Raw genomic sequence first — 22,947 nt, 5'->3', positions numbered from 1 at the left:
GTCTCTACACCCTGAGGGCAGCAGACCCTCCAGGTGGGGCAGGTGTCACGTGTACAAAGAGGGGAATCTTGCCCTTGTCACTGCCTGTGACAAAGCAGCTGAACTATGGGGCCCCAAGAATGAAATACTTTGAACATCTTGAACATTAGTATAGTTTTCCTCTGAAGCTGGTTTCCCCATCCCCATGTGAGGAAGCAAGCAAGCCGACTCACGTCTGCATTATTCGCTCCTTTGCTGCACCGGGTGATGTTAACAGAAGTCACAACGCCTCACCTGCCCGAGGACTTGGACACGACTGTCCTGTGGCAGACAACATGACTGTCCCAACAGGTGAGTGTTTTTTTCACTACTTCTGATCCTCCTTGGCCAGAGGCAGCCTCACTGGAACGCTTACAACAGAGTTAAGGGAATAAGTATGTATTTCATTTAGCAAAAACATTAAGTTTTTCCAAAATGCTTAAATTCAGGGCCTGGCACAATGGCTCAATGGTTCAATCCTTACCTTGCAAGCACCGGGATCCCAGTGTGCCAGTTTGTGTCCCGACTGCTCCACTTCCCATCCTGGCCTGGCAAAGCAGCAAAGGATGGCCCGAAGCCCTGGGACCCTGCACTCACGTGGAGACCTGGAAGAAGCTCCCGACTCCTGGCTTCGGATCGATGCAGCTCTGGCCACTGCAGCCACTTGGGGAGTGAGCCAGCAGATGAAAGATATTTGCCTCTCCTCTCCATAAAATCTGATCTGCCTTTCCTATAACAATCTTCAAAAATGCTTATTCACATTCTGTTTTAATGACCTACTTGCCACCTGCCCTCACTCATCTCTGTTGGTTTATATATCCCATTTGACAGGCGTCCCCAGCACCTTGGACAGAGTGGGAAGGGCATGAGCCAGCAAGTACTGAAAAATGAACGGCAGCTTCAGGGCGAGTGGTTCTAACTCACTTTTATAAGGATACTTCAGAATCTGTAGAAAGTGTAATTTAAAACCTGACCACCCCCCCACAAAAAAAAAATCCAAGGTTTTTTTTTAGTAATATACATTTTAACTGTTTTCCAAATTTTTGAAGTACTCTCGTACAAGATAACCTAGAAAGGGATTCTGACCAGCAAAGCAGTGCTGTTCTGCGGTGCCTGTAGCCGCAGCGCGAGGGAGGAGCCTGGATTTGGATGTAAAGCTGTTTTTTTTTCACCTACACAATCCAAGGTCTCCAGCTGACCGCACAGCATCTATCAAATGGGTGTATGTCAAGTATCTCTGACAGGAAAAAACTTCATGGTCATAGAAGCCACTCAGTATATTTAGGGAAATCCCTTTTATTTTTTTTAAATTGATTTATTTTTATTGGAAAGGCAGATTTACAGAGACATTCCGTCCACTGGTTCACTCTCCAAGTAGCTACAATATCTGAAGCTCGGGAGTTGGGAACTTCCTCTGGGTCTCCCACGCGGCTGCAGGGTCCCAAGGCTTTGGGCTGTCCTTGACTGCCTTTCCGGGCCACAAGCAGGGAGCTGGATGGGAAGTGGGGCAGCCAGGTTTAGAACCAGTATCCATAACGGATCACAGCACATGGAAGTTGAGGATTTAGCCACTAGGCTATGGCACCAGGCCCAAGAAGTGCCATTTCTAAACCCGCTATAAAAAGCTTGCTGTCCATGAACACCAGGGAACTGGGGAACAGCAGGTCGCTGCCCGTGGAGACACCCACATTGCATCTCAGAGTGTCAGCACCCCCGCTTCTGCTCCAACTCCCTGCTAAAGCATCCAGGGAGGCGGCAGACCGCTCACGAGCTCATGATGCTGGCACCTACAAAGGCGACCTGGATGGAGTTCTGGGCCTTTGGGTTCAGGCTGGGCCAGCTTGGGGGTCCAGGCATTGGACAAGGAAAATAAACAAAGCAAAAAAATTACACCCGTCGGTGCCCAAAATCGCTGCGCCCCACCAAGGCTACACCAGGGACCGAGGAGCTGCTGCACAGCACCTGGCTGGACTTGCTCCCCCTGCCGGTTACTGACTCTGGGGGTGCACAGAGAGCTGTGGCTGCAATGAGCTCTCAGCGGTTACTGTTAGAGCCAAGCCACCTCTGAACTGGCCTTCAGGTGGTAGTGAGGAGTGACGTCATTGAGACGTGACCTGCTGAGTGCCAAGAGCAAACCCTGGGAATTCCTACTGTGAATCCGCAGCAGGTATATGAGAGAACAGAGACAACATTCCTTAGCACTAGCTTTAGGAGACCGGCACCAAGACGAAGCACGGTGAGTCTCCTTCCATGGCACCAGCATCCCACATGGGCACCGGTTCAAATCCTGGTAGCTCTACTTCAGGTCCCTGGCCAATGGCCTGGGGAAGGCAACAGAGGATGGTCCAAGTCCTTGGACCCCATACAGCCACATGGGAGACCCAGAACAAGTGCCTGGCGCCTGAATTCGAGCCAGCCTAGTTCCAGCCAGAGCAGCCATTCGGGGAGTGGCTCTCCTTCTCTTGTAACTGCCTTTCAAACAAAAAATAATTTTAAAAAGAACAAACTGGGAGAGAACTTAGGATTAACATGTAAGAGATTGGAGTCACAGGCAACAGCAACGTAAGTTCTTACTTATATATCATATTAATCTGCAAACAAGTCCCTAGCTGTAGACAACCGCATAGGTTGCCTTGTACCCAGGCAAGTGTTACACCACTGCTGGGTGAAAAACAGCCAGGAGCTGGCACGTACTATGAGCCAGATTTTTGCCAAATTTGCGTTAACTATACCAGTATGCCAGCATGTTGCCTATTCTTACTTTTTTTTTTTTTTTTTTTTTTCAAAAGTACAGTACAGAAGGCAGGAAACACTGGGCCAGACACACACCCTGGCAGGGGAGGGGCAAGGTGCTGCGGACTGCCTGGAGAAAAGGGTCCAGGGACATACTGCAGGAATGGTTAGGGACGGAATGACTTCTGGGGTCTTCCACGGACTGGGCCACTGCACTTGCCGGCAGGTGAGGGAGCTGGGATGGACTGGTTCAGGGGGGAAATAGGACATGTCTGGGTCAGGCCAAGGCACACACCCATGTGGGAGACCTGGGCTGGGTAAATAGCGTCACCCACCACCAACTTGTACACATAAAAGCTGGGGCTGGGGGGCACGCCTGACTGGGATAGGCCACGGTACCAGTCTGCAAGTGCTGGAGCACAGGGTAGGCCATGTCAGGCTGGGACACAGCATCCACTGAAAGGTAGGCCATGTCAGGCTGGGCCACAGCACCCATTAAGACACTAGAGAACTGGATCTGGGGGGGCTCTGTAAGGGACTTGTGGGCTCACTTCTGTGGGAATGAAGCACCCACGAGTTCACACAGAGAGCTGCGGAAGAGGCCAGGGCTGAGGGCATACCATGTCCAGCAGGGCCACTGTAACCACCAGCATATGTAATATCTGGGACTGGAAGCAGGCCTGGCAGGGGAACTTGAGAAACTCTCCTTGTAGGCTGCAGCTCCCGCTGGGGAACACAACAGCTGGGCCTGGGGAAAGGACCAGGCAGGCAGGGCTTCAGCATTCAGCATTTGTGTGGGCCAGATCTAGCGGTAGGCCAGGTTGGGCTCAACTGTGGCACCCAATGGCAAAGCCAGGACTGGGTGCAAGTCATGTCAGGCTGGATCCACAGTACCCCCTTGTAAGGGGGCAGAGCTGATCGGGGAAATGTGGGCATTGTCCTGCTGGTGAGCATGAAAGCCAAGCCTAGAGGCAGGCCAGACCAGTCAGGGCGGCAGCACCCATCGGTACCCGAGTGGGCAGTTTGGGTTGGGGTAAACTGCAGCATTCACGCATATGCATGAGATCCAGATGGAATGTGGAATGAACTGGGCTTGGTCACAGCACATGCAAAAACCAGGGCTGGGGGCAGGCCTGATGGGTTTATTGGGACTCACCCCAACCAGGCTGCAGCACTTGCTAGTGTGTACAAAGACCAGGCCTATGTGCTAGGCCACAGCACCCATAGATCACGTGAACGATGGGGCTGGCGGCTGACCAGGCAACCGCATCCAGCAGAATGTGTGCTGGCTGGTGCAGGAGGTGGACTGAACCCGACCCTGCACTGGTCATGTCTGAGGTCACTCCAGGTGAAGTTTCTTGGGGTTGGGGGTCTCTCCAACTAAACCACTGGACTCAGACCCCAGTCACAGGGAAAATCACAGATTAATGGTCCTACCTCGGAGTGGATGTACTGGGACTGGGCCTCCTCAGTTGCTGATGCCTGTGCGGTGAACAGTATGTCCAGATGCACACAGGGGATAGGACAGCCAGCTCACCTGGAGGAGAGAGCAGAGCAAGCGGCACCCCCCTCCTGGCCAAGCTTTGCAGCAAGTTCCTTGGCCTGTGGATGCACTGGGGTGGGCCTTGGATCTTCTCAACCCTGGAGCAATGAAGCTGACAACATCTCAGAACTATCACAGCCACTCAAGTAACACCCTCAGAACATGCTCCCCGCGTCGGGGTCTCCGAGGCTTCATCAAACGACTGTCCCCACCATCCCTGGGTGCCGACGCGGTCTGAAGGAGCCCCCTCCCCCATGGACAAAGGAGGAAAAATTACCCCACCCTAATCAGAGACCCACACGTTTGTAATCCCCCTCAACTATATAAACAATATTTAAAACAAAACAAAATAAAGAGCTAAAAAAATCTGTAAGGGCAACTTACAGATGTCTTCTGCCTACTAACAGGCAATATTACCATTTGCTGTCTTAGTAAATTCTGTTATCTGTTATTAAACTATAGATTTACTATGCAATGCATTATTGTGCAAATCAACATGCTGCCCATCATGGTAGTGTTCTCGGTAGAGAGTCCTTTTCTACAGTCGGCTGATGAAGCTTAATGACAGTTGACTCAACAAACAAGCAGAAGTTCAAGTATTCTTTATTCAAAATTGAAAAATGTACCATACTGCATTATTGCAAAAATTCACTGGTACAAAACACTTTTGCAGCTGGTGAAAAGGCAATAAAAACTTGATTTTAAAACTCATTACTATAAATTATTCTTACAGTACTTTGCAAATTCAGAAATTCAGACTGCATTTTCCTTTTCTAAATTGCCCACAGTACTCGAGGTTCTGAAGCTAAGGCAGCTGTTCCAGAGGAAGGGGAGGAGGAGGTAGCAGGTGTCACGGGATTTCCATTTCTCTCTCGATGCCCACGTACTTCAGGGCATCAGCCTGGCTGTATCTGAAACAATATGGAGAACAGTGACCACCCTCCCAACACACCCACGCCTGCTAAACAGGGTGCACAAAACCAAGAGGCGTACCCCAACACAGAGCTGCATGTCCTCGCTGCGTCACCGGGAAGCAACAGGAAAGCAGCCAGCAGGTTCCCAACTTGGAGACCTGGTCCATCACAAGCATTCCCCCACTAGGGGAATTACTGTTGCTAAGTCAGGATTATTTCTCTGTAGTAAGGTGGGGAGCTAAATCTTGACTTCTGGAAGAATTTTGATCTCAATGATACCAGGGAGCTTCTTTGGGTTGAATTTGGTCCCATTTTCCTTCAAGCACCGCTCGGACAAAGAAAATTAACCTGGTCATCAGCTTGGCAAAGGAAACCGGCCTTCTCTGCTAGTACCCTCCTACCTCAGCAAAGCTGGTAGAAAGGCTGTTCCCCTCGACCTTCCATGGAGGATAGGTATTCCTAGAGGGAAGGGCAGAAACTATGTGATAAAATAGCTGTGTCTATGTGTTTAAAGGTGAAGTTCAGAGGCTTAGATGGTTCTGGGCCTCACATCCCATGGTACAACAAGCTGAGGCAGTCACTACAGAGAAATAATCCTGACTTAGCAACAATGACTACAGCCACCAGGACAAAGGGCCAAGGAGTAACTGGAAGCCAGGTGAAGAAAGCTGGGGACCATGAGATACCAGTCACCACCGGGTGGAGCCCTCCAGCACTCTGCAACACTGTGTGCACCTGCCCCTCCCGGCTCAGGGCAAGCCTGGACTGTGGCCATCCTCCCAAAGACCTGACTCAGACCTGCTATTAGATCCTAGAATGCAATAACAGGTTCTAAAAACAACTTCTGCGTGGAATTTATATTCAGCTACAGGATTTATTTAGACATTCACCTGACTGCATTTAAATGAACATTACACGTATAGCTTGTAAACTACTGGCCTAACGGGTACCTCGTAATCGCTGTTGGTGGCCCCCAGCATTCTAAGGACTCTCCTGCAGAAATAACCCACAGGTATTTGCCAACAGCGCTCGACTTTTCAAACAATACACAAGGATCTAAGTATTCTAGCACCTGAAAACCTGAAGTCGCTCTACCCGTGTTAACTGTACTGCACCGTCAAGCACTCAAGGTGAGGACAAGGACCAGCAGGCACATGCAGCTCTGAGCAGCAGGGCTTTCTGCATAGGCTTCTGCAGGTCTTAACACTAAGCTCTGCTGTACAGGAGCTGCATTGCTGGGAAAGCCTGATGCAACGCCTTGCCAACGCCAACATCACCTGTGACTGACCAGTCAGGAGAAGTCCCCCTCCATCAACAGCAGATCCCACCAGGCACTGACAGACAGTTCTTGTCCACGGCTCACGATGCAGGTAGGAAATGAGAAACGTGCTTTTAACTAACCTGTAATCGAAAAACAGCTCCTCACCCGTCTGGATGGCTCTTTTAGCAAAAATGCCTATCCGGTGGTCTCCGTTCACCATCATAACTGGGAAGAGAGACACTGGAGTCAGCAGCATGAACCGGCTTGCTCACGTAACGCAGCTGCCCCGGAAGTTCTCAGCCCTCGTTAGCAGCCAGGCAGGTCACGCCACAACGCGCATGACATCTCAAGTTACCCACCTTTTGCATAGCAGTTGGGATTCACTGAATGATTTGCAAAACGAATCTTATTACCCTTGCGGGTCGCATCCACTACAAAATCTAAAGAAAAAAAAAATATGGTGGTAAGTTTACTATGGATTAATAAACATTCTGGAAATACAACTGGGTCTAGTTCTTCAGAGTCTGAATTTAAAAGCAAAAAGATCATGCAGCTAACTTCATCCCATTCTAAATGCCATCTGGGAGAATATGGCTGTTCTGAGTTACAATTCAACACTGGTAACTCAAGGTGCTTTCCTCATACCATTACTTACTGTGTATTACTAAGCAGAACAATGTTTTTTAAAGGGATCTAAATCCCACACAACATAAAAATAGCCATTTTCACGAGTAAGATTATATTACTTTTTTTCATCATATTGTTTACATAACGTATTTACATATGCAAAACCACTTGTTCGAGCGGCATCTCTCTCCACGCAGAACACACCCTCACACCATCACATCACTGCTCCCCTCCGAGCAGCAGCCCTTGGTTCTCTGTCTTTGGTAACAGGCAGAGGAAGTTTTGGAAGATGCTTTTAAGTATGATGTTCCATGTCCTTCCCATGCCAGAAGTACTGACGTGAAGGTGGCTGGCAAGCTTACTCAACACCCAAGTTCTCAGGAAACCAGAGGGCCACCACAGGGGACGGCATGCAGGATGTGATCCCGGGGGCGGGCGGGGGCGCGCACAGCACCCTCCTCCCAGAGTTCACCCTGCTCCCAGCTCAGCCCTCCCTCTCTGCCAGGGGGTGGAAAGCACCACAGTGCTCTGCCCGAGAGCTCCTCGGAGCCACTGCTTGCACGCCCTTTCCAAACAGGCAGCCCGGGACCCCAACTGCAGCTCAGAGGAGCAAAGCACTTGTGGCTCAGAAACACACCATTGTTCAAGTTGAACAAAAAGCTGCACATGTATTTATCATACACTTTCCCTCTTCTGTCTGCTTCGTCTTGAGATATTATCTGAAAGACACGAGAAGAGTTTTTGAGCCTCGCAACACAGCCTGCTGGTACCCAGAAAAGTTCAAGGACCTTCCACCTTCCTAAGAACACTGAACAAAAGATCACCAGCAACCCATCACTTTTTCATTTGCTTTGTACACTGATAAGAACAGCAACATTTTTAAGGATTCCAACTCAAAAATATTTCTGTTTTATAGTACAACAATTATGGTTAGGACCTGGCGCAGTAGCCTAGTGGCTAAAGTCCTCGCCTTGAATGCACCAGGATTCCCATATGGGTGCCAGTTCTAATCCTGGCAGCTCCACTTCCCATCCAGCTCCCTGCTTGTGGCCTGGGAAAGCAGTGGAGGACAACTCAAACCCCTGGGACCCTGCACCCGCATGGGAGACCCAGAGGAAACTGCTGGCTTCAGCCTGGCTCAACTCCAGCCACTGTCGTCGCTTACAGAGTGAACCAGTGAATGGAAGGCCTTTCTCCCTATCCCCTTCTCTGTATATCTGACGTTCCAACAAAAATAAATTAATTAAAAAAAAAATAGTTAGAGAAAATGGTTAACAACAGTGTTTCTATTGAGCAACAAGTATATTGCAGCTTCAACACAGAGGCGCCCTGTGACCCTGCCCTGGCCTACCGCCAACCCTAAGATACTGACGACACGATCATGTCCAGGTCCTTCCCACTCCCACTGCGAGCTGAAGCACCACAAACCCGACATGGCAAAGTGCTCGTTCTCCTCTTTCCCACCAAGTGAGAAAAGCCACATGAGGCTAAAACTGAAGCACCCCAGTTACTGAGCACCCCAAATCCACAAATGCCGGAAGGTTATTTTCTATTCATTGCTTATCAAACCCAGTGGACTTACCCAGTGAGCATGAGAACACACGCTCAGTCCACCTTACCTCTCCACAGTATTCAGAGATGAATTCATTTTTTTGCACAGGGTCTTTGATAAAAATTCCCCAGCCTGCCACATCAGATGGTGCCAGCAACAAATGCTAGAGAATAAAACACAATCATATTATCATAAAGGAAAGTAGACGGACCTATTCCAACACAGTGATTCAAAACACTGTATCTTCAGTCACATGAAAGCTGCTGAGGACAACTGGCGAACTGCAGACACAAAGCTTTGTTCTGGATGACATGAGGGAGGGGGCGTTTGGCACAGCACTTGTTGTCCCGTGGCCTGGGATCGATTACTAATGCAGTTTCCTGCCGAGGCACCTGGAAGGCACCAGAGGATGGCCCACGTACTTGGGTCCCTGGCCCCTCCTGGGAAACCCAGAGCGAATTCTGAGTACTGGCTCTGGGCTGACTCAACCCCGCTAGCGCAACCATTTGGCCCTTTCAAAGAGTAAAGAGACGGGAGAGTTACTCTTGGTCTCAGAGAACACCCCTGCTTTGCACTGGCTCTTGACGGCCTTATGTGACCGACTTTCAGCTTGAATTTAACCAAGGAACACCAATCACTCCCCAAACGGATTCCGTTACTGGCCCCTCCACTTTCAGCCCTCCGGAAGCCCCCCATCTACCTCTTCCCCCAGTCTGGCACTCTATTTTTAGCTGAAATGCCAAGATAATCACTGTCAATTTTACAGTTAAGGATTCATTCCCAAACATATGCTCATTAGTACTTTCATACAAAATCCTTGAATTGTCAAAAGGCTGCCTGACCACCCAAGCTTTCAGTCTAGCCCTGTTCTGGTCCATCCTGACTTCACTTGACAAGTAAGTCTCCCACATGCTCTCCTCATTAGAAAGCAGCTAAATATGATCAGGAAAATAAAATCCAACTGGTAAAGGCAGCCACACAGGCTTCTGTCTTGAGAATTAAGAAATGTCTACAATAACAACATGTCAATAATAATAGTATTACCCATGTTCTGAACAAACTAATGGAAAAGTGTATCATTCAATGGTGAATATGGCATGAGGCAAAGAAATTTGAAGATTTTTAGCTCAGGAGGAGTTAGGTGGCATGCCGAAGAGAACCAACCACAAGGGCATCTAATGGAACAGAGTTCAACAAACTAAGATGACTGCCCATGAAACACATCTGAACACAAGACGATGGCGGTGGAACAACACAACAGTGAGGCTGGCGCTAAAATGCCCAGACTTGATTTCTTACTAATTTAAGAAATCTGCCACTTGGGCCTGGCAGCGTGGCCTAGTGGCTAAAGTCCTCGCCTTGAACGCCCCGGGATCCCATACGGGCGCCAGTTCTAATCCCGGCAGCTCCACTTCCCATCCAGCTCCCTGCTTGTGGCCTGGGAAAGCAGTCGAGGACAGCCCAATGCATTGGGACCCTGCACCCGCGTGGGAGACCCGGAACAGGTTCCTGGTTCCTGGCTTCGGATCAGCGCAGCACCGGCCGTTGCAGCTCACTTGGGGAGTGAATCATTGGATGGAAGATCTTCCTCTCTGTCTCTCTTCTCTGTATATCTGACTTTGTAATAAAATAAATAAATCTTTAAAAAAAAAAAAAAAAAAATCTGCCACTTGGGCTTTCTTATCTACAAAGGGAATTAATGGATATTCCTAATCCAGAGTTATCGGATTAATGGGTTCATACACAAAGCACTTGGAACAGTGCCTGTAACATACTACATGGTTAAAAAATTTCAGTGCTGTGGCTTAACAGGTTAATCCTCCACCTGCAGGTAACGGCATCCTATATGAGCTCCAGTTTAACCTGGCTCCTTCACTTCCCATTCAACTCCCTGCTTGTGGCCTGGGAAAAGCAACTGAGGAAGGTGGCCTGGGCCCTTGGGCTCCTCCACATTGGAGACCCAGATGAAGCTGCTGGCTTCGGATTGGCTCAGCTCCAGCCACTGCAACCATCTGCAGAAATGAGCCAGCAAATGCAAGATATTTCTGTCTGTTCTCCCTGTAAAACTGCCTGTAAGTAAATAAATCTTTTTAAAAAGTCAGTTATTATTACTAAAAAAACAACCAAAGGGAAAAAAACATCATCTATCCTAAAAAGACTGAATTTTCCCAGTACTGCACAATATCTGCTCAATATTTACTTTGCTATGATTAGAATTACCCACGTGCAATTCAAAGGCTTCAAATATTTAAAATACTATTTTTTTTAAATGTTACTTATCTGTTTGAAACAGATAGAAAAGGGAAGAGGGGAGAAGCAGCCTTCACTCACTGCTTCACTCCCCAGGCGGCCGTTGACAGCCAGCGCCGAGCCAGGCCAAGCCCAGGATGTACACATTCCTTCAGGGTCTCACACGCCGGGCCTAAACATCTGAGCCACCTTTTGCTATTGCCCAAGCCATGAGCAGGGAGCTGGGCTGGAAGTGACCCCCAACTTGGGATGCCAGCACTGCTGCAGCTGGCTTAGCCTTCCTAGGTGCCAGCCCCCAGAAGCCTATTTGGTAAGAATGAGTTCTCAAGCTTGACAGAAATCACCCAGGACTTATTTTCACTAAGGAGACTAACAATCACTTGGCTGTTCCGCCCCTCGCTCCGCGGCTGAGCAGGCCGACGTGCAACAGTTCATCAGGAAGACCCCAGAGTGAACGCTAGTTACCTTTTTGGAACCCCGCTGAATGCTACAGTTCTTGCAGGACACATTTTTACTGTCCCAGTGGTCAGCAGCTCCACAGGTCAGACAGAGGTCAGGGTCACACTCTCGGACAGCCAGATAGCACGGGCACTGCTTGGTATTGCACTGTGCTTTGCAACGGCATCCAGGAAAGCGGTTTTGACCTTCAGAGAGATGTTCATCATCATCATCCTCATCATCACATGCAAAAATGTGCAGAAAGGCAGGTAAGCGCACTGGGCTGGGCACCCAACTCACATTGAACCCTCACAACACCTGATTATCCATCCCATTGCACAGCTGAAGAAACTGAAGTTAACAGCAAAGAAAAAGCAGTCCGGACTGAAAAAGAACACCACTGAGTTCTTGTGTTTCTGTTTTTCATTTGTTAAATGGTTTACTGTTTCAGGGTCTATGATTTATAAAATAGGTATGAAAGAAGGGTTTAGACTACAAGACATCCATGGTCCATAACCATTCCAATCATTTCCTTAATAGGCAAGGTTTGTGTGCAGCTTCATTGAACAAATATAAACATTATTACCCTATGCATATTCTTTTATTCTAAAGACTAAATCCTAACTCTGACCATCTCTGCTGCCTCACAATTACCCTGTAGCTAACAGATTCATGCCCCTTACATCCTGTGCCAAGTGTAGGATGGCTTGACATCAGTGATCAGAGACAAAACATTCAGTTCCTTTCATGCAATTTTGTCTGTCCTGTGCACACACACCCACAAACACACATGCACACTCACACACACTCATGCTACCCAGCAGAATGACTGGGTACCAGGAGAGGGCCGGTTACGACACTCAACATGCCCTCTCCTAAGGCAACAGGGGAGCATTCCCCGGCTCTGCAGTTTGATTTAAATGCTGGCCAAAGATCGCCTTAGTTCTCATGCAATTGCGCCAAAGCCACAAATACTTACACTCTGAACTACACTGACAAAACTTTTCACAAAAATTTTGTGCTATCACACAAGGGCACGAGCTGTCACAAGGCTGCCGTGGATGGTCACATGGTTGATAGTTGTAAACATGGTTAGAGGAGCCATCTGAGTAAAGATAACAGCATGCAGGCCCATTAATCCAGGGAGAGGCAAAAGGATCACACACATTTCACAAGAGTACACTCTTCCTACCACCTGTGGATGTTACACAAAGTCCTGTTAACAAAATGAAGACAAAAATCCCCCCACCCCTAAAGACTCATCATCTTTGCCACTAAGTCTCAAAGTGCATCTTTTCCAAACTGCTTTTCCTTTTTCCAATCAAGAGACTCTCTTCATCCACTCGGTGTCTCTGCAAAACAGCATTTACTGGCCATTCATAAAAGAGACACCTTCCACTGATACAGGTTCAGCATACATAAATCAGTTATATCAGAATAACCCAAACTCTAATCCAGTCACTATTCTAAATCAAATGCACAAAGACATTTTAAAGCTACAAATGAAGTTGAATGGAAAGATGCTAACCCTTTTTCAGCTGTATCTTTCTGCAGTGTGCTGCCCACAACCTGCAAAAGAAAGAAAGAAAAAGAAACAACACACAAAGAAAAAAAAAATACAAACTTGTCATAAGGCTAGGAAGTATGGTCACAGCTAAAAATCAGAGAGCACAGCCCCACTGGCTCGACCTGTGCCCTCAACACAGCAGGGCCCTGAGGCCAAGCAGCTGGCAGCGTCAGGTGATCCCCAGCTTCCACTGGTCATCAATGTAGAGCGACTCCACAACAGCCTGATGGCCCGGCTGCCTGGTGTGTGCTGGGAGGCTGGCCCACCGGCTCCACTATGCTCAGAACTTACAAGCAGACACATCTTGTATCTCATTTATTCTGAGGAGAATTACACTGTCTAACTTCAAGCCATGTTACTAATCCATCTGGGCTAAAGGAACACAAATAATTCAACCAAAAGTTTGTTAGATTCTACTAAGACCAAACTTTACAGAGAAAACTTTACACTGTAAGTTCTGAATGAGACTGACTCTATCTTTAAAGAAATGTACCAAGAGCCTGTCCACAATTTTTTAACACATCTGGGTATTCCTTTACTCACTCAACTATGCTTCTCTTTAAAAAAAATAAAACACAAAGAGGCAGACATGCAGGCCAGTGGTTAAGACAGTTTCTCCCACAGTGGTGTGCCCGGCTGATCACAGCTTCCTACCACCAAGGCAGCATGTGCTGGTTCAAGCAGTATGGTCTCTGCCACCCGCAAGGGAGACCCACATTGAGTTCCCAGCTTCTGGCTTTGGCCTGGCCCGTTCTCTGCTGTTAACCACTTGGAAGCGCATTCTTTTTCTCTTCAAACAAAATGAATCTTTAAAAAAGAGACATGCCTAAAAACTACCTCCCAGCAGCACATTTCACAATGCTTCCTAACAAAATGCTGAAATGAGATGGTCTTTACGGCAAAAGCCACTAAATCATAGTATGATTTTGCTAACCAATATACAGCACAGTAATCATAACTTATATAACACATAACATTCCACATTTTCAGAAGACTGCTGTACTCTTACAGAAAAATAACAGCAACTACCACTGGAAACAAGATTGCAGGGAATGTTTTTGAGAGCAGTTTTTAAGTTTCTGTCTAACGGAGCAGCAGGAAGTGAGTGGCCCCCCCTCAGCAGGCACCCGGCCTGCGGCCTCTGCTCTGGCCCCGCTGTCAGCAGACCTACCGGTGTTTCCTCTTCTTCTTCCTCGGAGGGGTATCCACGTCCTCGGCGGGAACCGGAGCAATCACACTCGACTCCTTGACTCGAAACTCATACACCTGACAGAAGAGATTCACACAAACATGACAATATTTTCTAAAGCAAATTCTTCTTACATCCATCTTTACTAAAAAGATTTCTGTCTCCTAGAACAGCAGAAATCACCAGTTCTGCCTTTAAGAAGGAGAGAGTAGCTGCAGGCATACTGTGGTCAAAAGTAGTGGTGCTGGGGTCAATGGTCGTGCAGCAAATCAGACTGCCCCCTGGGATGGCCACAGCCCCTACCAGAGCATCTCGTCTGAGTCCCGGCTAAGACCCCTGGGAAGGGACCAGATGATGGCCCAGAAACGTGGGTCTCTGACACCCTCAGAGGATCCAGATGGAGTTCCAGCTCCTGGCTCCAGCCTGGCTCAGCCTCAGTGGTGCCAGCACTTGGGGTGTGAACCAGAGAAAGGAAGAGCACTGTGAATGTTTCTCCTTCTGCTACTAAGCCTTTCCGATAAATAAATAAATCTTTAAAACAAACAAAAAAAAAAGGAATGGGCCAACACAGTGGTGTAGCGAGTTCAGCCACTGTCTACAACACTGACATCCCACACAGGCATGAGCTTGAGTCCCAGCTGCTCCAATTCTGCTCCAGCTCTCTGCTCAGGGCCTGGGAGAGCAGCAGATAGCAGCTCTAAGACCAGGTCCTCCCTGCACCCACACGGGAGACCTGGCGCAAGCTATGGCTCCCAGCTCAGAATCGGTTTGGTTCTGGCCATAGCGGTCATTTGGGGAGTGAACCAGCAGTTGGAAGATCTGTCTCTCCTTCTTGCTCTCTAAATCTGCCTTTCAAAAAAACAAAAATAAAATAAAACAAACCTTTAAAATAAAGAACAGTAAACTGCTACGAGTGTACTTGCTTCGGCAGCACATATACAAAACCCACTGCCACCCCGCTGATGGATAATCTCCACTCAACTCTTTCTCAGGTTAAAAAACACAAAATTCAACTCTTTTCAGGACAAGAACAGGTGTTTAACAACCATCAAGAATATCCTTGTATTTGGACAATCACTACATATTTATATCTACATTTCAAGCTCCTATAACAAAATTTATCAGATATGCTTACCTGTCTACATGTTTTGGTCCCAATCAACCTAGCAATGGCACAGAAATTATCATAGTAAGTGCCAATGAGGACTCTAAACATTGAGGCCTCAGCACCACTCCACTCCACATTCTCAGGAGGTTCAATATTTGGCTTCATCTTTATTGGTGTCTGACATCGAGAATTTGCTTCTGTAACAAAATGCAAACAACGGTCAAAAATGGTGATGTAGAAATAGTTTGAAGAAGTAAAATCAGGATGTATTCAAGGACAAAGCAGAAAGGAAATAATATTTTCAAACGAACTGAAGCAAGAAATAGTATCGGCACTATTTCTACCATCCTGTCATTCTGCCTTCAGGTGGGCCAGAGGTTTGAGGGGCTGCTTGCACAGAGTGCCAACGTCATTTCCACTGAACACTTCTTCCCATCTAGCTCCCTGGCGGTACACCTGGAAGGCAGAAGGTGGCCAGAGAAGGTGGGTCTCTAGCACCACGCAGGAGGGCAGGATGGCACTCCTGTGGTGCCAAGTCTTGGGGACACAGCAGAGATCACTGTCCTACCTTAAGGCAGGAGACACTTGCTGTAACTGTATTCTAATCAGGAATAGAGAACTAAAATCCAATCAGTAAAAGACAATCTCATCCACACCAGTTTTCTTTAACCAAAAGAAACCATAGAATATCAAGATCATTAAGTCACATGACCTGAATTTCATGATGTCTCAAGAAAAACAGAAAACACACGGCACCAAGAGTGAAAATAAGCCGTGCTATCAATCCCTCACCAGGGTAGGGGTGAGGGCAGAAGACAGTAGCAACTGGGCACGAGTTAATGAAAACTACCCAAGCACGACACTGTCCAGTGGTAGAATCCAGATCTCAGGTGTGCCTCACCAGAGGAGCTGGACGTTTCATCTTTCTTCTCTTCTTCCTCTTTGTCATTGTTCTCGCCCCCAGTCTCGGTCCCCGCTTCCCTGTCACTGTCCGTGTCCTTGGACTCCAGCACATTGATGGTGGGCGTGCTGGGCCTGCTACTGTTATTAGGAAGTCGTCCCCGTCTGCGACCCCCTGGGCGTTTTGGAGGGGTCTTTATCCGCTCAGCTGTGAGGGCAGCAGCAAACTCCTTTGCTCCCTCCTACAAAATGAAAAAGGCGGGCATTAGTGTAAAGTTCTACAATGATTTTGGCGGAAAAGCAAAAAAATAAAGATTACATGAGAACAAGTTAGTCGAGATATCTACCACAAGATCCACTCATCACAAATACATATATATTGAAATATACTGTTTTAATTTGCATTTAGCTTTAAGATTTTAGAAAGGTAAACATTCGTTCACCATACTGTCACGCAATAGTCTTAAATGTAAACTGATTACAACTGAGCTACAACATGAATTCCTTATGTGTAAAGATAGCTATTTCTATATTTTTGCTTACACACACATATACAAAGGAGCATCTTTTACAGAAAGAATGCTGTTCATTAACTCAGACCTCCTACCTTCGGAGTGAAGATAAAGCAGTAACCCTCTACAGTAATATTTAAAGACAAAACATACACACATGCTTCAGCTCCTCATCTCCTGGTCTCACTATTAAAACACCCTGGTTTTTTTTGTTTGTTTCCTGTGAGGGATAAGCAATCACAGGAAGACATGAAAGGAACTTGAGGAAAAGGACTCTCCGAGGGTTACAGTTTGCACTGAGGTACAACTCTCCAGTCTCAGAAAGTTCAAACAGCAGTAAGAGCCTGGCTTACAGAGAATACAGCAAGTACTAGCTGAGCTAAATGAAATTCTGCCTTCTACAGAATATTACAAAACAGTGCTCAAGAATTTGGTTTTTTTAGTGAAAATAGCAGGGAGAAGTTTGAGAGCAGCCAACACTTTTACACTTCATTCTACACAAACCAAATTGCTTAAAAATATGATACCTTCTGCAGGTGCCATTCAATGAATCTTCTGTCCAAAATCCAACAGGCAATATATACCCATTTAGTTCCTAGGTAGGAGTGGCTTGGTTCAAAGAGGGGAAATGGTAAAAATAAGATAGTACCCGTAAAAAACAACTTTCCTACCTCATATTTTCCTAACCCCTTACCTTGTCTCCATCACTTAAAAAAAGAAAAAGGAAAAGGAAAAACAAAACCAAAAACAAAAAACAAAAGAAACAACAACCAAACCTGGGATCTATAATTTCGCTGAACTACAGTGCTACTGACACTCAGAGAGGGCGCATGGCCGCAGGAGCCACAGCACACACTTCCTGCCTGCCTGGCTTCTAGGTGGGCTACCTGGGCTCCACATTCACAAACTCAGTCAAAGTCCTTGATCCTAAAGACCTTGAAATGTCACTGAAGAGGTAACAGATAAACAAAAAAATAATAAAACATTAATGAAGGACTAAAAGTGTAGTATATGGACTATAAAAGAAATGACATGGGTAAGAACATTCTACCTAATCCATGGCCAGTCAAAGCGACAGACCACGCTGGCACTGACTTCACCACCTCCACCACAGTCCAAGGTCAAGGCCTCTCCAACACCCTCGGGAACTGGGCAGCACTAAAGCTTACCAAATGCTGGTAACACTGTGGTCCACAAGGCTTATTGTCCAGGGCTGTTTCTGTGTTCTTTCGTTTGTAAGTGTTGGGTGTTGCATGAAAAGCTGCAAAGCAAATTAAACATCTAATGCAACTGCGAAACATTTAACTTTTCAGATTTTTAAGTACTCTGGGAAAACTCAATTATATTAGACTGTAACCTTCCTAAAACATTTCTGACATTACTTGTTATGACTTTCCTTGAAGTTGAGCTGTCAAATGTACTTTTTGCTCAGCTTCCTCTAAGAAAACATAGCAAGTTCTAGAATTATTACCAATTTCTTATTTTCTCCTTGCGAACAGAACCGATGCACAGAATTACTAAGCCTATCTTTCCAATCGGTCTTTAACGTTCCCCATATAAACAGCTGATATTTTCTTAAAACACCACTAGTTTTTTATCAAAAGGATTCTGACACCTACAATTTCTTGATCTCAAAAGAAAAAATCAACAATCAATTGTCAGTTGGAAGGTAGAATAAGAGATTCATAACTAAAACACATTTGAAAAAGAACGGGGCTGGCACTGTTCTTACACAGCACCCACACGGGTGACAGCTCATGTCCTGCTGCCCCGCTGCTGGTCAGCAGAGGACGGCCCCTCCCACCCACGGGACACCTGGACCAAGCTCCTGGCTCCCAGCCTGGTCTGGCTCAGCCTTCCCACTACTGCATTTGGACAAAGTTTCCAGTAGATAGAGGATTTCTCTCTGATTCTGATTTTCTAATAAATCAGTAAATCTTTGAAAAAAGGTAAATAGCACTAACCCATACTGTTGAAAAGTAATGTTTGAAAATCAAACTCAATTCAGAACCTAATGAGAGCTGGCATCTTTCTAAGGAAACACAAGGGTCAGATCAAATAGGTTTCAGAAAGATAACAGTCTTTGAAACATGAAATTCTCAAATAATATGAAAACGTTAAAGTAACGTTTAACAGCCATGTGAGGAGTGCACCAATGGATGGAAGACCTCTGTCTCTCTTTCAGTAAAAATTTGCCTTTCAAATAAAAATAAATATTAAAAAGAAAAAAAAACCTTCCCTTTACAAAATCAATTAGACATAAAAATTACTTTGCTAACACATTTTACTGGCAGGACTCTGAGGAAACAAAGACTTATTTTGCTGGTAGTTTTTTAAATAGGCATATTCCTACTGGGATTTCTAGCTTTAGCTTTGGCCTAACTCAGGTGTCAGTAAGGCATGATTTTAGACCAGACCATAGTCTGTGTGATAGGTGATTCCACTTTGTTGACCAAAAACGGTGTTCCTTTCTTCTTGTGGCTATTTAAGGAGGTAGCATGCCTCATGTGGCCAGGACCCTGCTGCCAGAGGGCAGGGTGGATGTATGGAATGCCTATGGCTAGGCCCAGTTGCCAAGGAGACCATGGAGTCAATAAGCCGTGGTTCACTTAACCGTAGACCCAGACTGCCCAGCACCTAAGAGGACAGCAAATCAAACAACTAATCACTCAATGTACTTGCTAATCCACAAATAATCACAGACCCTCAGATTCAAACAATGTTTGATTCTTTCACATACAATAAAAACAGGCTCTGGGAGTTGTTCATGGTTTTTGAGCACTGAAGGACAAAGAGACTCCTAGTCCTGATATTTCTGAATCTTTTCTTATTTTCATTCAGTGCCCGCCTCAACCTTTGTTTTCTTGTAGGTTTGTTGAATGCTGGTGTACAACATATATCCATATAACTAACTGAGTTTATCATTTAAACTTGAACTTGTGGAAAATGGGTACAGGTACATGTAATGTTATTCACTATTACAGTAAAACAATAATCCAAAGTAATCATGTTAAGGGGTCAACTTGGTAATTCAGAAAGCCTCCCATGGTACAATACTATCATACAGACAGGCCTAACCATTCATAATCTAAAGTCAGGAAAGAGAAAAATTGGAACATTATGGCACCATTTGAATAAGATGACACATTAACAACTCCCGGTGAACTGTGAAAGGACACATAAGAAAAGTCAGAGTGACCGCCAGAAGTGAGCTGGAGCCTCAGCAGGCAGCTGGGCAAAGGAGACCTCACTGTACGCATTGCAGTTCTCTGCTGAAATGTAAACAACAAAGATGACCTATTTAAAAGACAACAATAGCTAATAAAAGCCGGTTATTTCAAGTATTTCACACTTACTAATTCATTTAATCCTCACTACACCTTTAAGAGAAGGTACTACATATCTCCAATGGGTGGGGGGGGGGGCAACCTGAAGCACAAAGTGTTACATTTGACATTTCTTTTAATATTTTAACTACTTATTTTGCAAAAGAAAAACACATATACTATGTAGATGTCAAGTTCACATAAAGCAACGAAGCATCTACAGAATTCACTGAGGTTCTATTAGGAAGAAACTCATTCTAGTCCAAAAGAAAGATGGACTTAGAGCCACAAGCGGGCAACCTATGACACCATGAAAGTTGTCTCTATTAAAGTCAAATATTTCCCTTCTCTCCAACGTGAATGAAATCATTAACATGTTCAAGGTTCATCAAAATTACTCATATCTGAAGAACACAGTAAAATAACTCTCGCAATAAGACGTAAAAGTGGTTATCCTACTTTGCAGGGTCATACATACAACAAAAAGATACATGAAATACAACAGCTATAAACAAACTGGAAAGACCCTATCAATAACTCAAACACAAATATGCCTCCAATCCTTACAATGACATTCAAATGCAATTTACAATATTCTTAGCACAAAAGACATTTTTAATTAAATGGTATGTAAACTAAAACGTAATTTGAGGCAACCATTTCAAGAGCTGTGTGAAATAACACAGCTCAGATAAAACACTGGTAACTCTCTAATACCTCAAGCAACAAACCGAAGACTACCGAGTCATCCCTGAAGTTACTGTGAGTACAGAGCAATTTACCCAGAGGGCTAAAAATTAAAAAGTAACAAAAAACAAAACCCACTAAGTAAACAAGAATATCATACTGCTTTAGCTGATTTCTTTAAATAAACAAACATTAACAGACATACAGTTATAGTTATAGCTATAGTTATTTGAAAGGCAGAATGATGGAGAGAGGGAAAGACAGAGATCTTCCATCCACTGGCTCACTGAGCCAAGGCTGAGCCAGGCTGAGCGATCAGAACTCCACTGGGCATCTCCCATGTGGCTGGCAGGCGTCTTCCCCGTCTTCCCATTGTGTCAGCAGGGAGCTAGATGGAAGCAGCACTTGGAGAAAGGACAAAGCAAACCCAGGCAGTGGCACTGAGACACGACTTCCATCCCTGCTCAATTCATCATCGCACAGATTCTGTCAGTATCAGTGATGCTGCCCTGGGCCATCAGCAAGTTCACACAGCAACTGTTTAGCGTTTACGCTGTGCACACCTGTGTTCCAAGCCAGTGGAAAACAACAGTCCAAACTAAATGTGCACAAAACAGTCCTTAAGCAACAATGTAAAGATAACAATCCTGACATCTCCACGTATCTTTTAATCTTAACTATTAAGACGCAAGAAAAACTCTAACTGCATTAAATGACATCACTTTAAGGTGCTTTAAGAGATAATTCCACAAAGATGGAAAATGCAAACGTACAATAATTGCACTTACGATGTAGGAAGCAGTCATATTTAAAACATCGCCTACAGAAGAGTGTGTGAAATGAATGCAAGCTCTGCTCCCTCTGAACAGATTTGGCATGTGGCCCATCTATGTTGGGAGTACATTCAGGAGGAAGCGCGCCTGGAAGCTGCTGCTCAGTGAGTTCCTTGTATCTGACATTAACCAAGAAAAATATAAGCAAATATGAAAGAAAAAAAATTGCTTTCTGAAAATAATGCTTATCTTGCCTAAAACAAAAACAAGTATATCTGACCTAAATCAACTTCTACAGACAATTAAACAGTATACAGTATATCAAGCTAAGATTCACTGCAGCGATTCAGGTATATCATGAAAAGGGGCATTAGTTTTAATAAAGCAACAAATGTATTAAACATTCTACGAATATACAGAGACATTTTCCTCTAACTAACTATACTACTAAATCATAGTTATGTAGAGTATGCACATTAATATAAATGTCCTTATTCCATGTATAATAAGCTTTATAGCATAAAATGCCACAGGGAAAATACTGCTTCAAATATCTTGCCAACATCCTACACAAAAAGTGGCTATATCTGTTCCATTTGCAAAAAAACAACAAGGGGAGTCCGACAGCACTCAGCTGAGACCGTCTCGGAGGAGCAAGTCTTACTTTTCCTTCAGTTCTTCTGCAGTGCCCTTATCTGGAAACATTGAGGAGATGGCTTCAAAAATTTTATCAGATGGAAATTTCCGAGGTGGATGGCTTTCTTTATCTAAATGGGGAAATACGAAAGAGGAAAAAGAGAAAAGAAACAAGTTTTCAATCTTTAACTGTCCCCACATAACTGAATTTCTACAAAGCTGACTGTCTATGAAATCAACTTTTTATTTCACTTGTAGCATATTTTATGTTTTTATGAGATGTTGATAGATTAAACAAAAGATTCAGATATAAAAAAAGTTTAAGAGTTCTGGCAGCAAAAACCTAAGTTTTAATCCCAAATCTGCTACTATTTCTCGTGTCTGGGCCTCATTAACTCAACCATCTAAAATTTGCATCTAAAATTAAAAGCTGAACTAGTCACCACTAAGGTTATTATTTTATTACACACACACAAAGAAACCTACACATCTTTAAAATTCAAATTTTTCCCCGAATTACTCTATCATCTTTTAACGAAGGCAATGCCAAGCAGATAACACCAACTACAGACTGCAGACAGTAAGTGACTCGGGCAGTAAACACGTAACCAGAGTTACACACAGACCGAGCTAGACTGACAGACAGGTTCTCATCTGCGCTCGGGAGGCCAGCTCTCTCCCAATAGCACAACTTCATATAAAAACTTAAGCTCTCTGTATCTATTTCCTTGAATACAAAATGGATGTTATAACAATAACTACCTTATGCAGTTTTTATGAGGATTAAATCCATGTATATTAAGTGAAGAGCACAATTTACATGCTTACGGCAAATGCATATAAAGGTTATTTACTTATTTCTATTTTATGCACACATATAGCACGTCATATTACAGTGATGTTTAAGCTGACT

At 45.1% G+C, this 22,947-nt stretch overlaps 1 protein-coding gene across 15 annotated transcripts in view; it reads right to left on the bottom strand.

Moving 5' to 3' along the window:
• Positions 1-4,875: 4,875 nt before the first annotated feature.
• EZH2 (enhancer of zeste 2 polycomb repressive complex 2 subunit) overlaps positions 4,876-22,947 on the bottom strand; it is a 56,690-nt gene continuing 38,618 nt past the window's right edge. For 6 of the 15 annotated variants that reach the window (XM_058655004.1, XM_004597802.4, XM_004597804.2 and 3 more), the window contains 14 exons: positions 22,063-22,165; positions 21,399-21,577; positions 17,782-17,873; positions 16,102-16,342; positions 15,228-15,397; positions 14,075-14,169; positions 12,865-12,905; positions 12,316-12,441; positions 11,364-11,542; positions 8,716-8,811; positions 7,734-7,815; positions 6,829-6,909; positions 6,610-6,694; positions 4,876-5,205 (listed from right to left, as the gene is read on the bottom strand). In XM_058655004.1, the coding sequence (XP_058510987.1) occupies positions 5,145-5,205; positions 6,610-6,694; positions 6,829-6,909; positions 7,734-7,815; positions 8,716-8,811; positions 11,364-11,542; positions 12,316-12,441; positions 12,865-12,905; positions 14,075-14,169; positions 15,228-15,397; positions 16,102-16,342; positions 17,782-17,873; positions 21,399-21,577; positions 22,063-22,165 (1,631 nt within the window). In that variant the 3' untranslated portion in view covers positions 4,876-5,144. The remainder of the gene's footprint in view (positions 5,206-6,609; positions 6,695-6,828; positions 6,910-7,733; positions 7,816-8,715; positions 8,812-11,363; positions 11,543-12,315; positions 12,442-12,864; positions 12,906-14,074; positions 14,170-15,227; positions 15,398-16,101; positions 16,343-17,781; positions 17,874-21,398; positions 21,578-22,062; positions 22,166-22,947) is intronic. The other 9 variants (XM_004597803.4, XM_004597805.3, XM_058655006.1 and 6 more) reach the window with 3 other exon arrangements.

This window comes from Ochotona princeps, chromosome 25 (genome assembly GCF_030435755.1).
Source record: "Ochotona princeps isolate mOchPri1 chromosome 25, mOchPri1.hap1, whole genome shotgun sequence".
NCBI classification, from domain to species: domain Eukaryota; kingdom Metazoa; phylum Chordata; class Mammalia; order Lagomorpha; family Ochotonidae; genus Ochotona; species Ochotona princeps.
The sequence above is the reverse complement of the archived record's forward strand: the minus strand, read 5'-3'. Positions and strand labels throughout refer to the sequence as shown.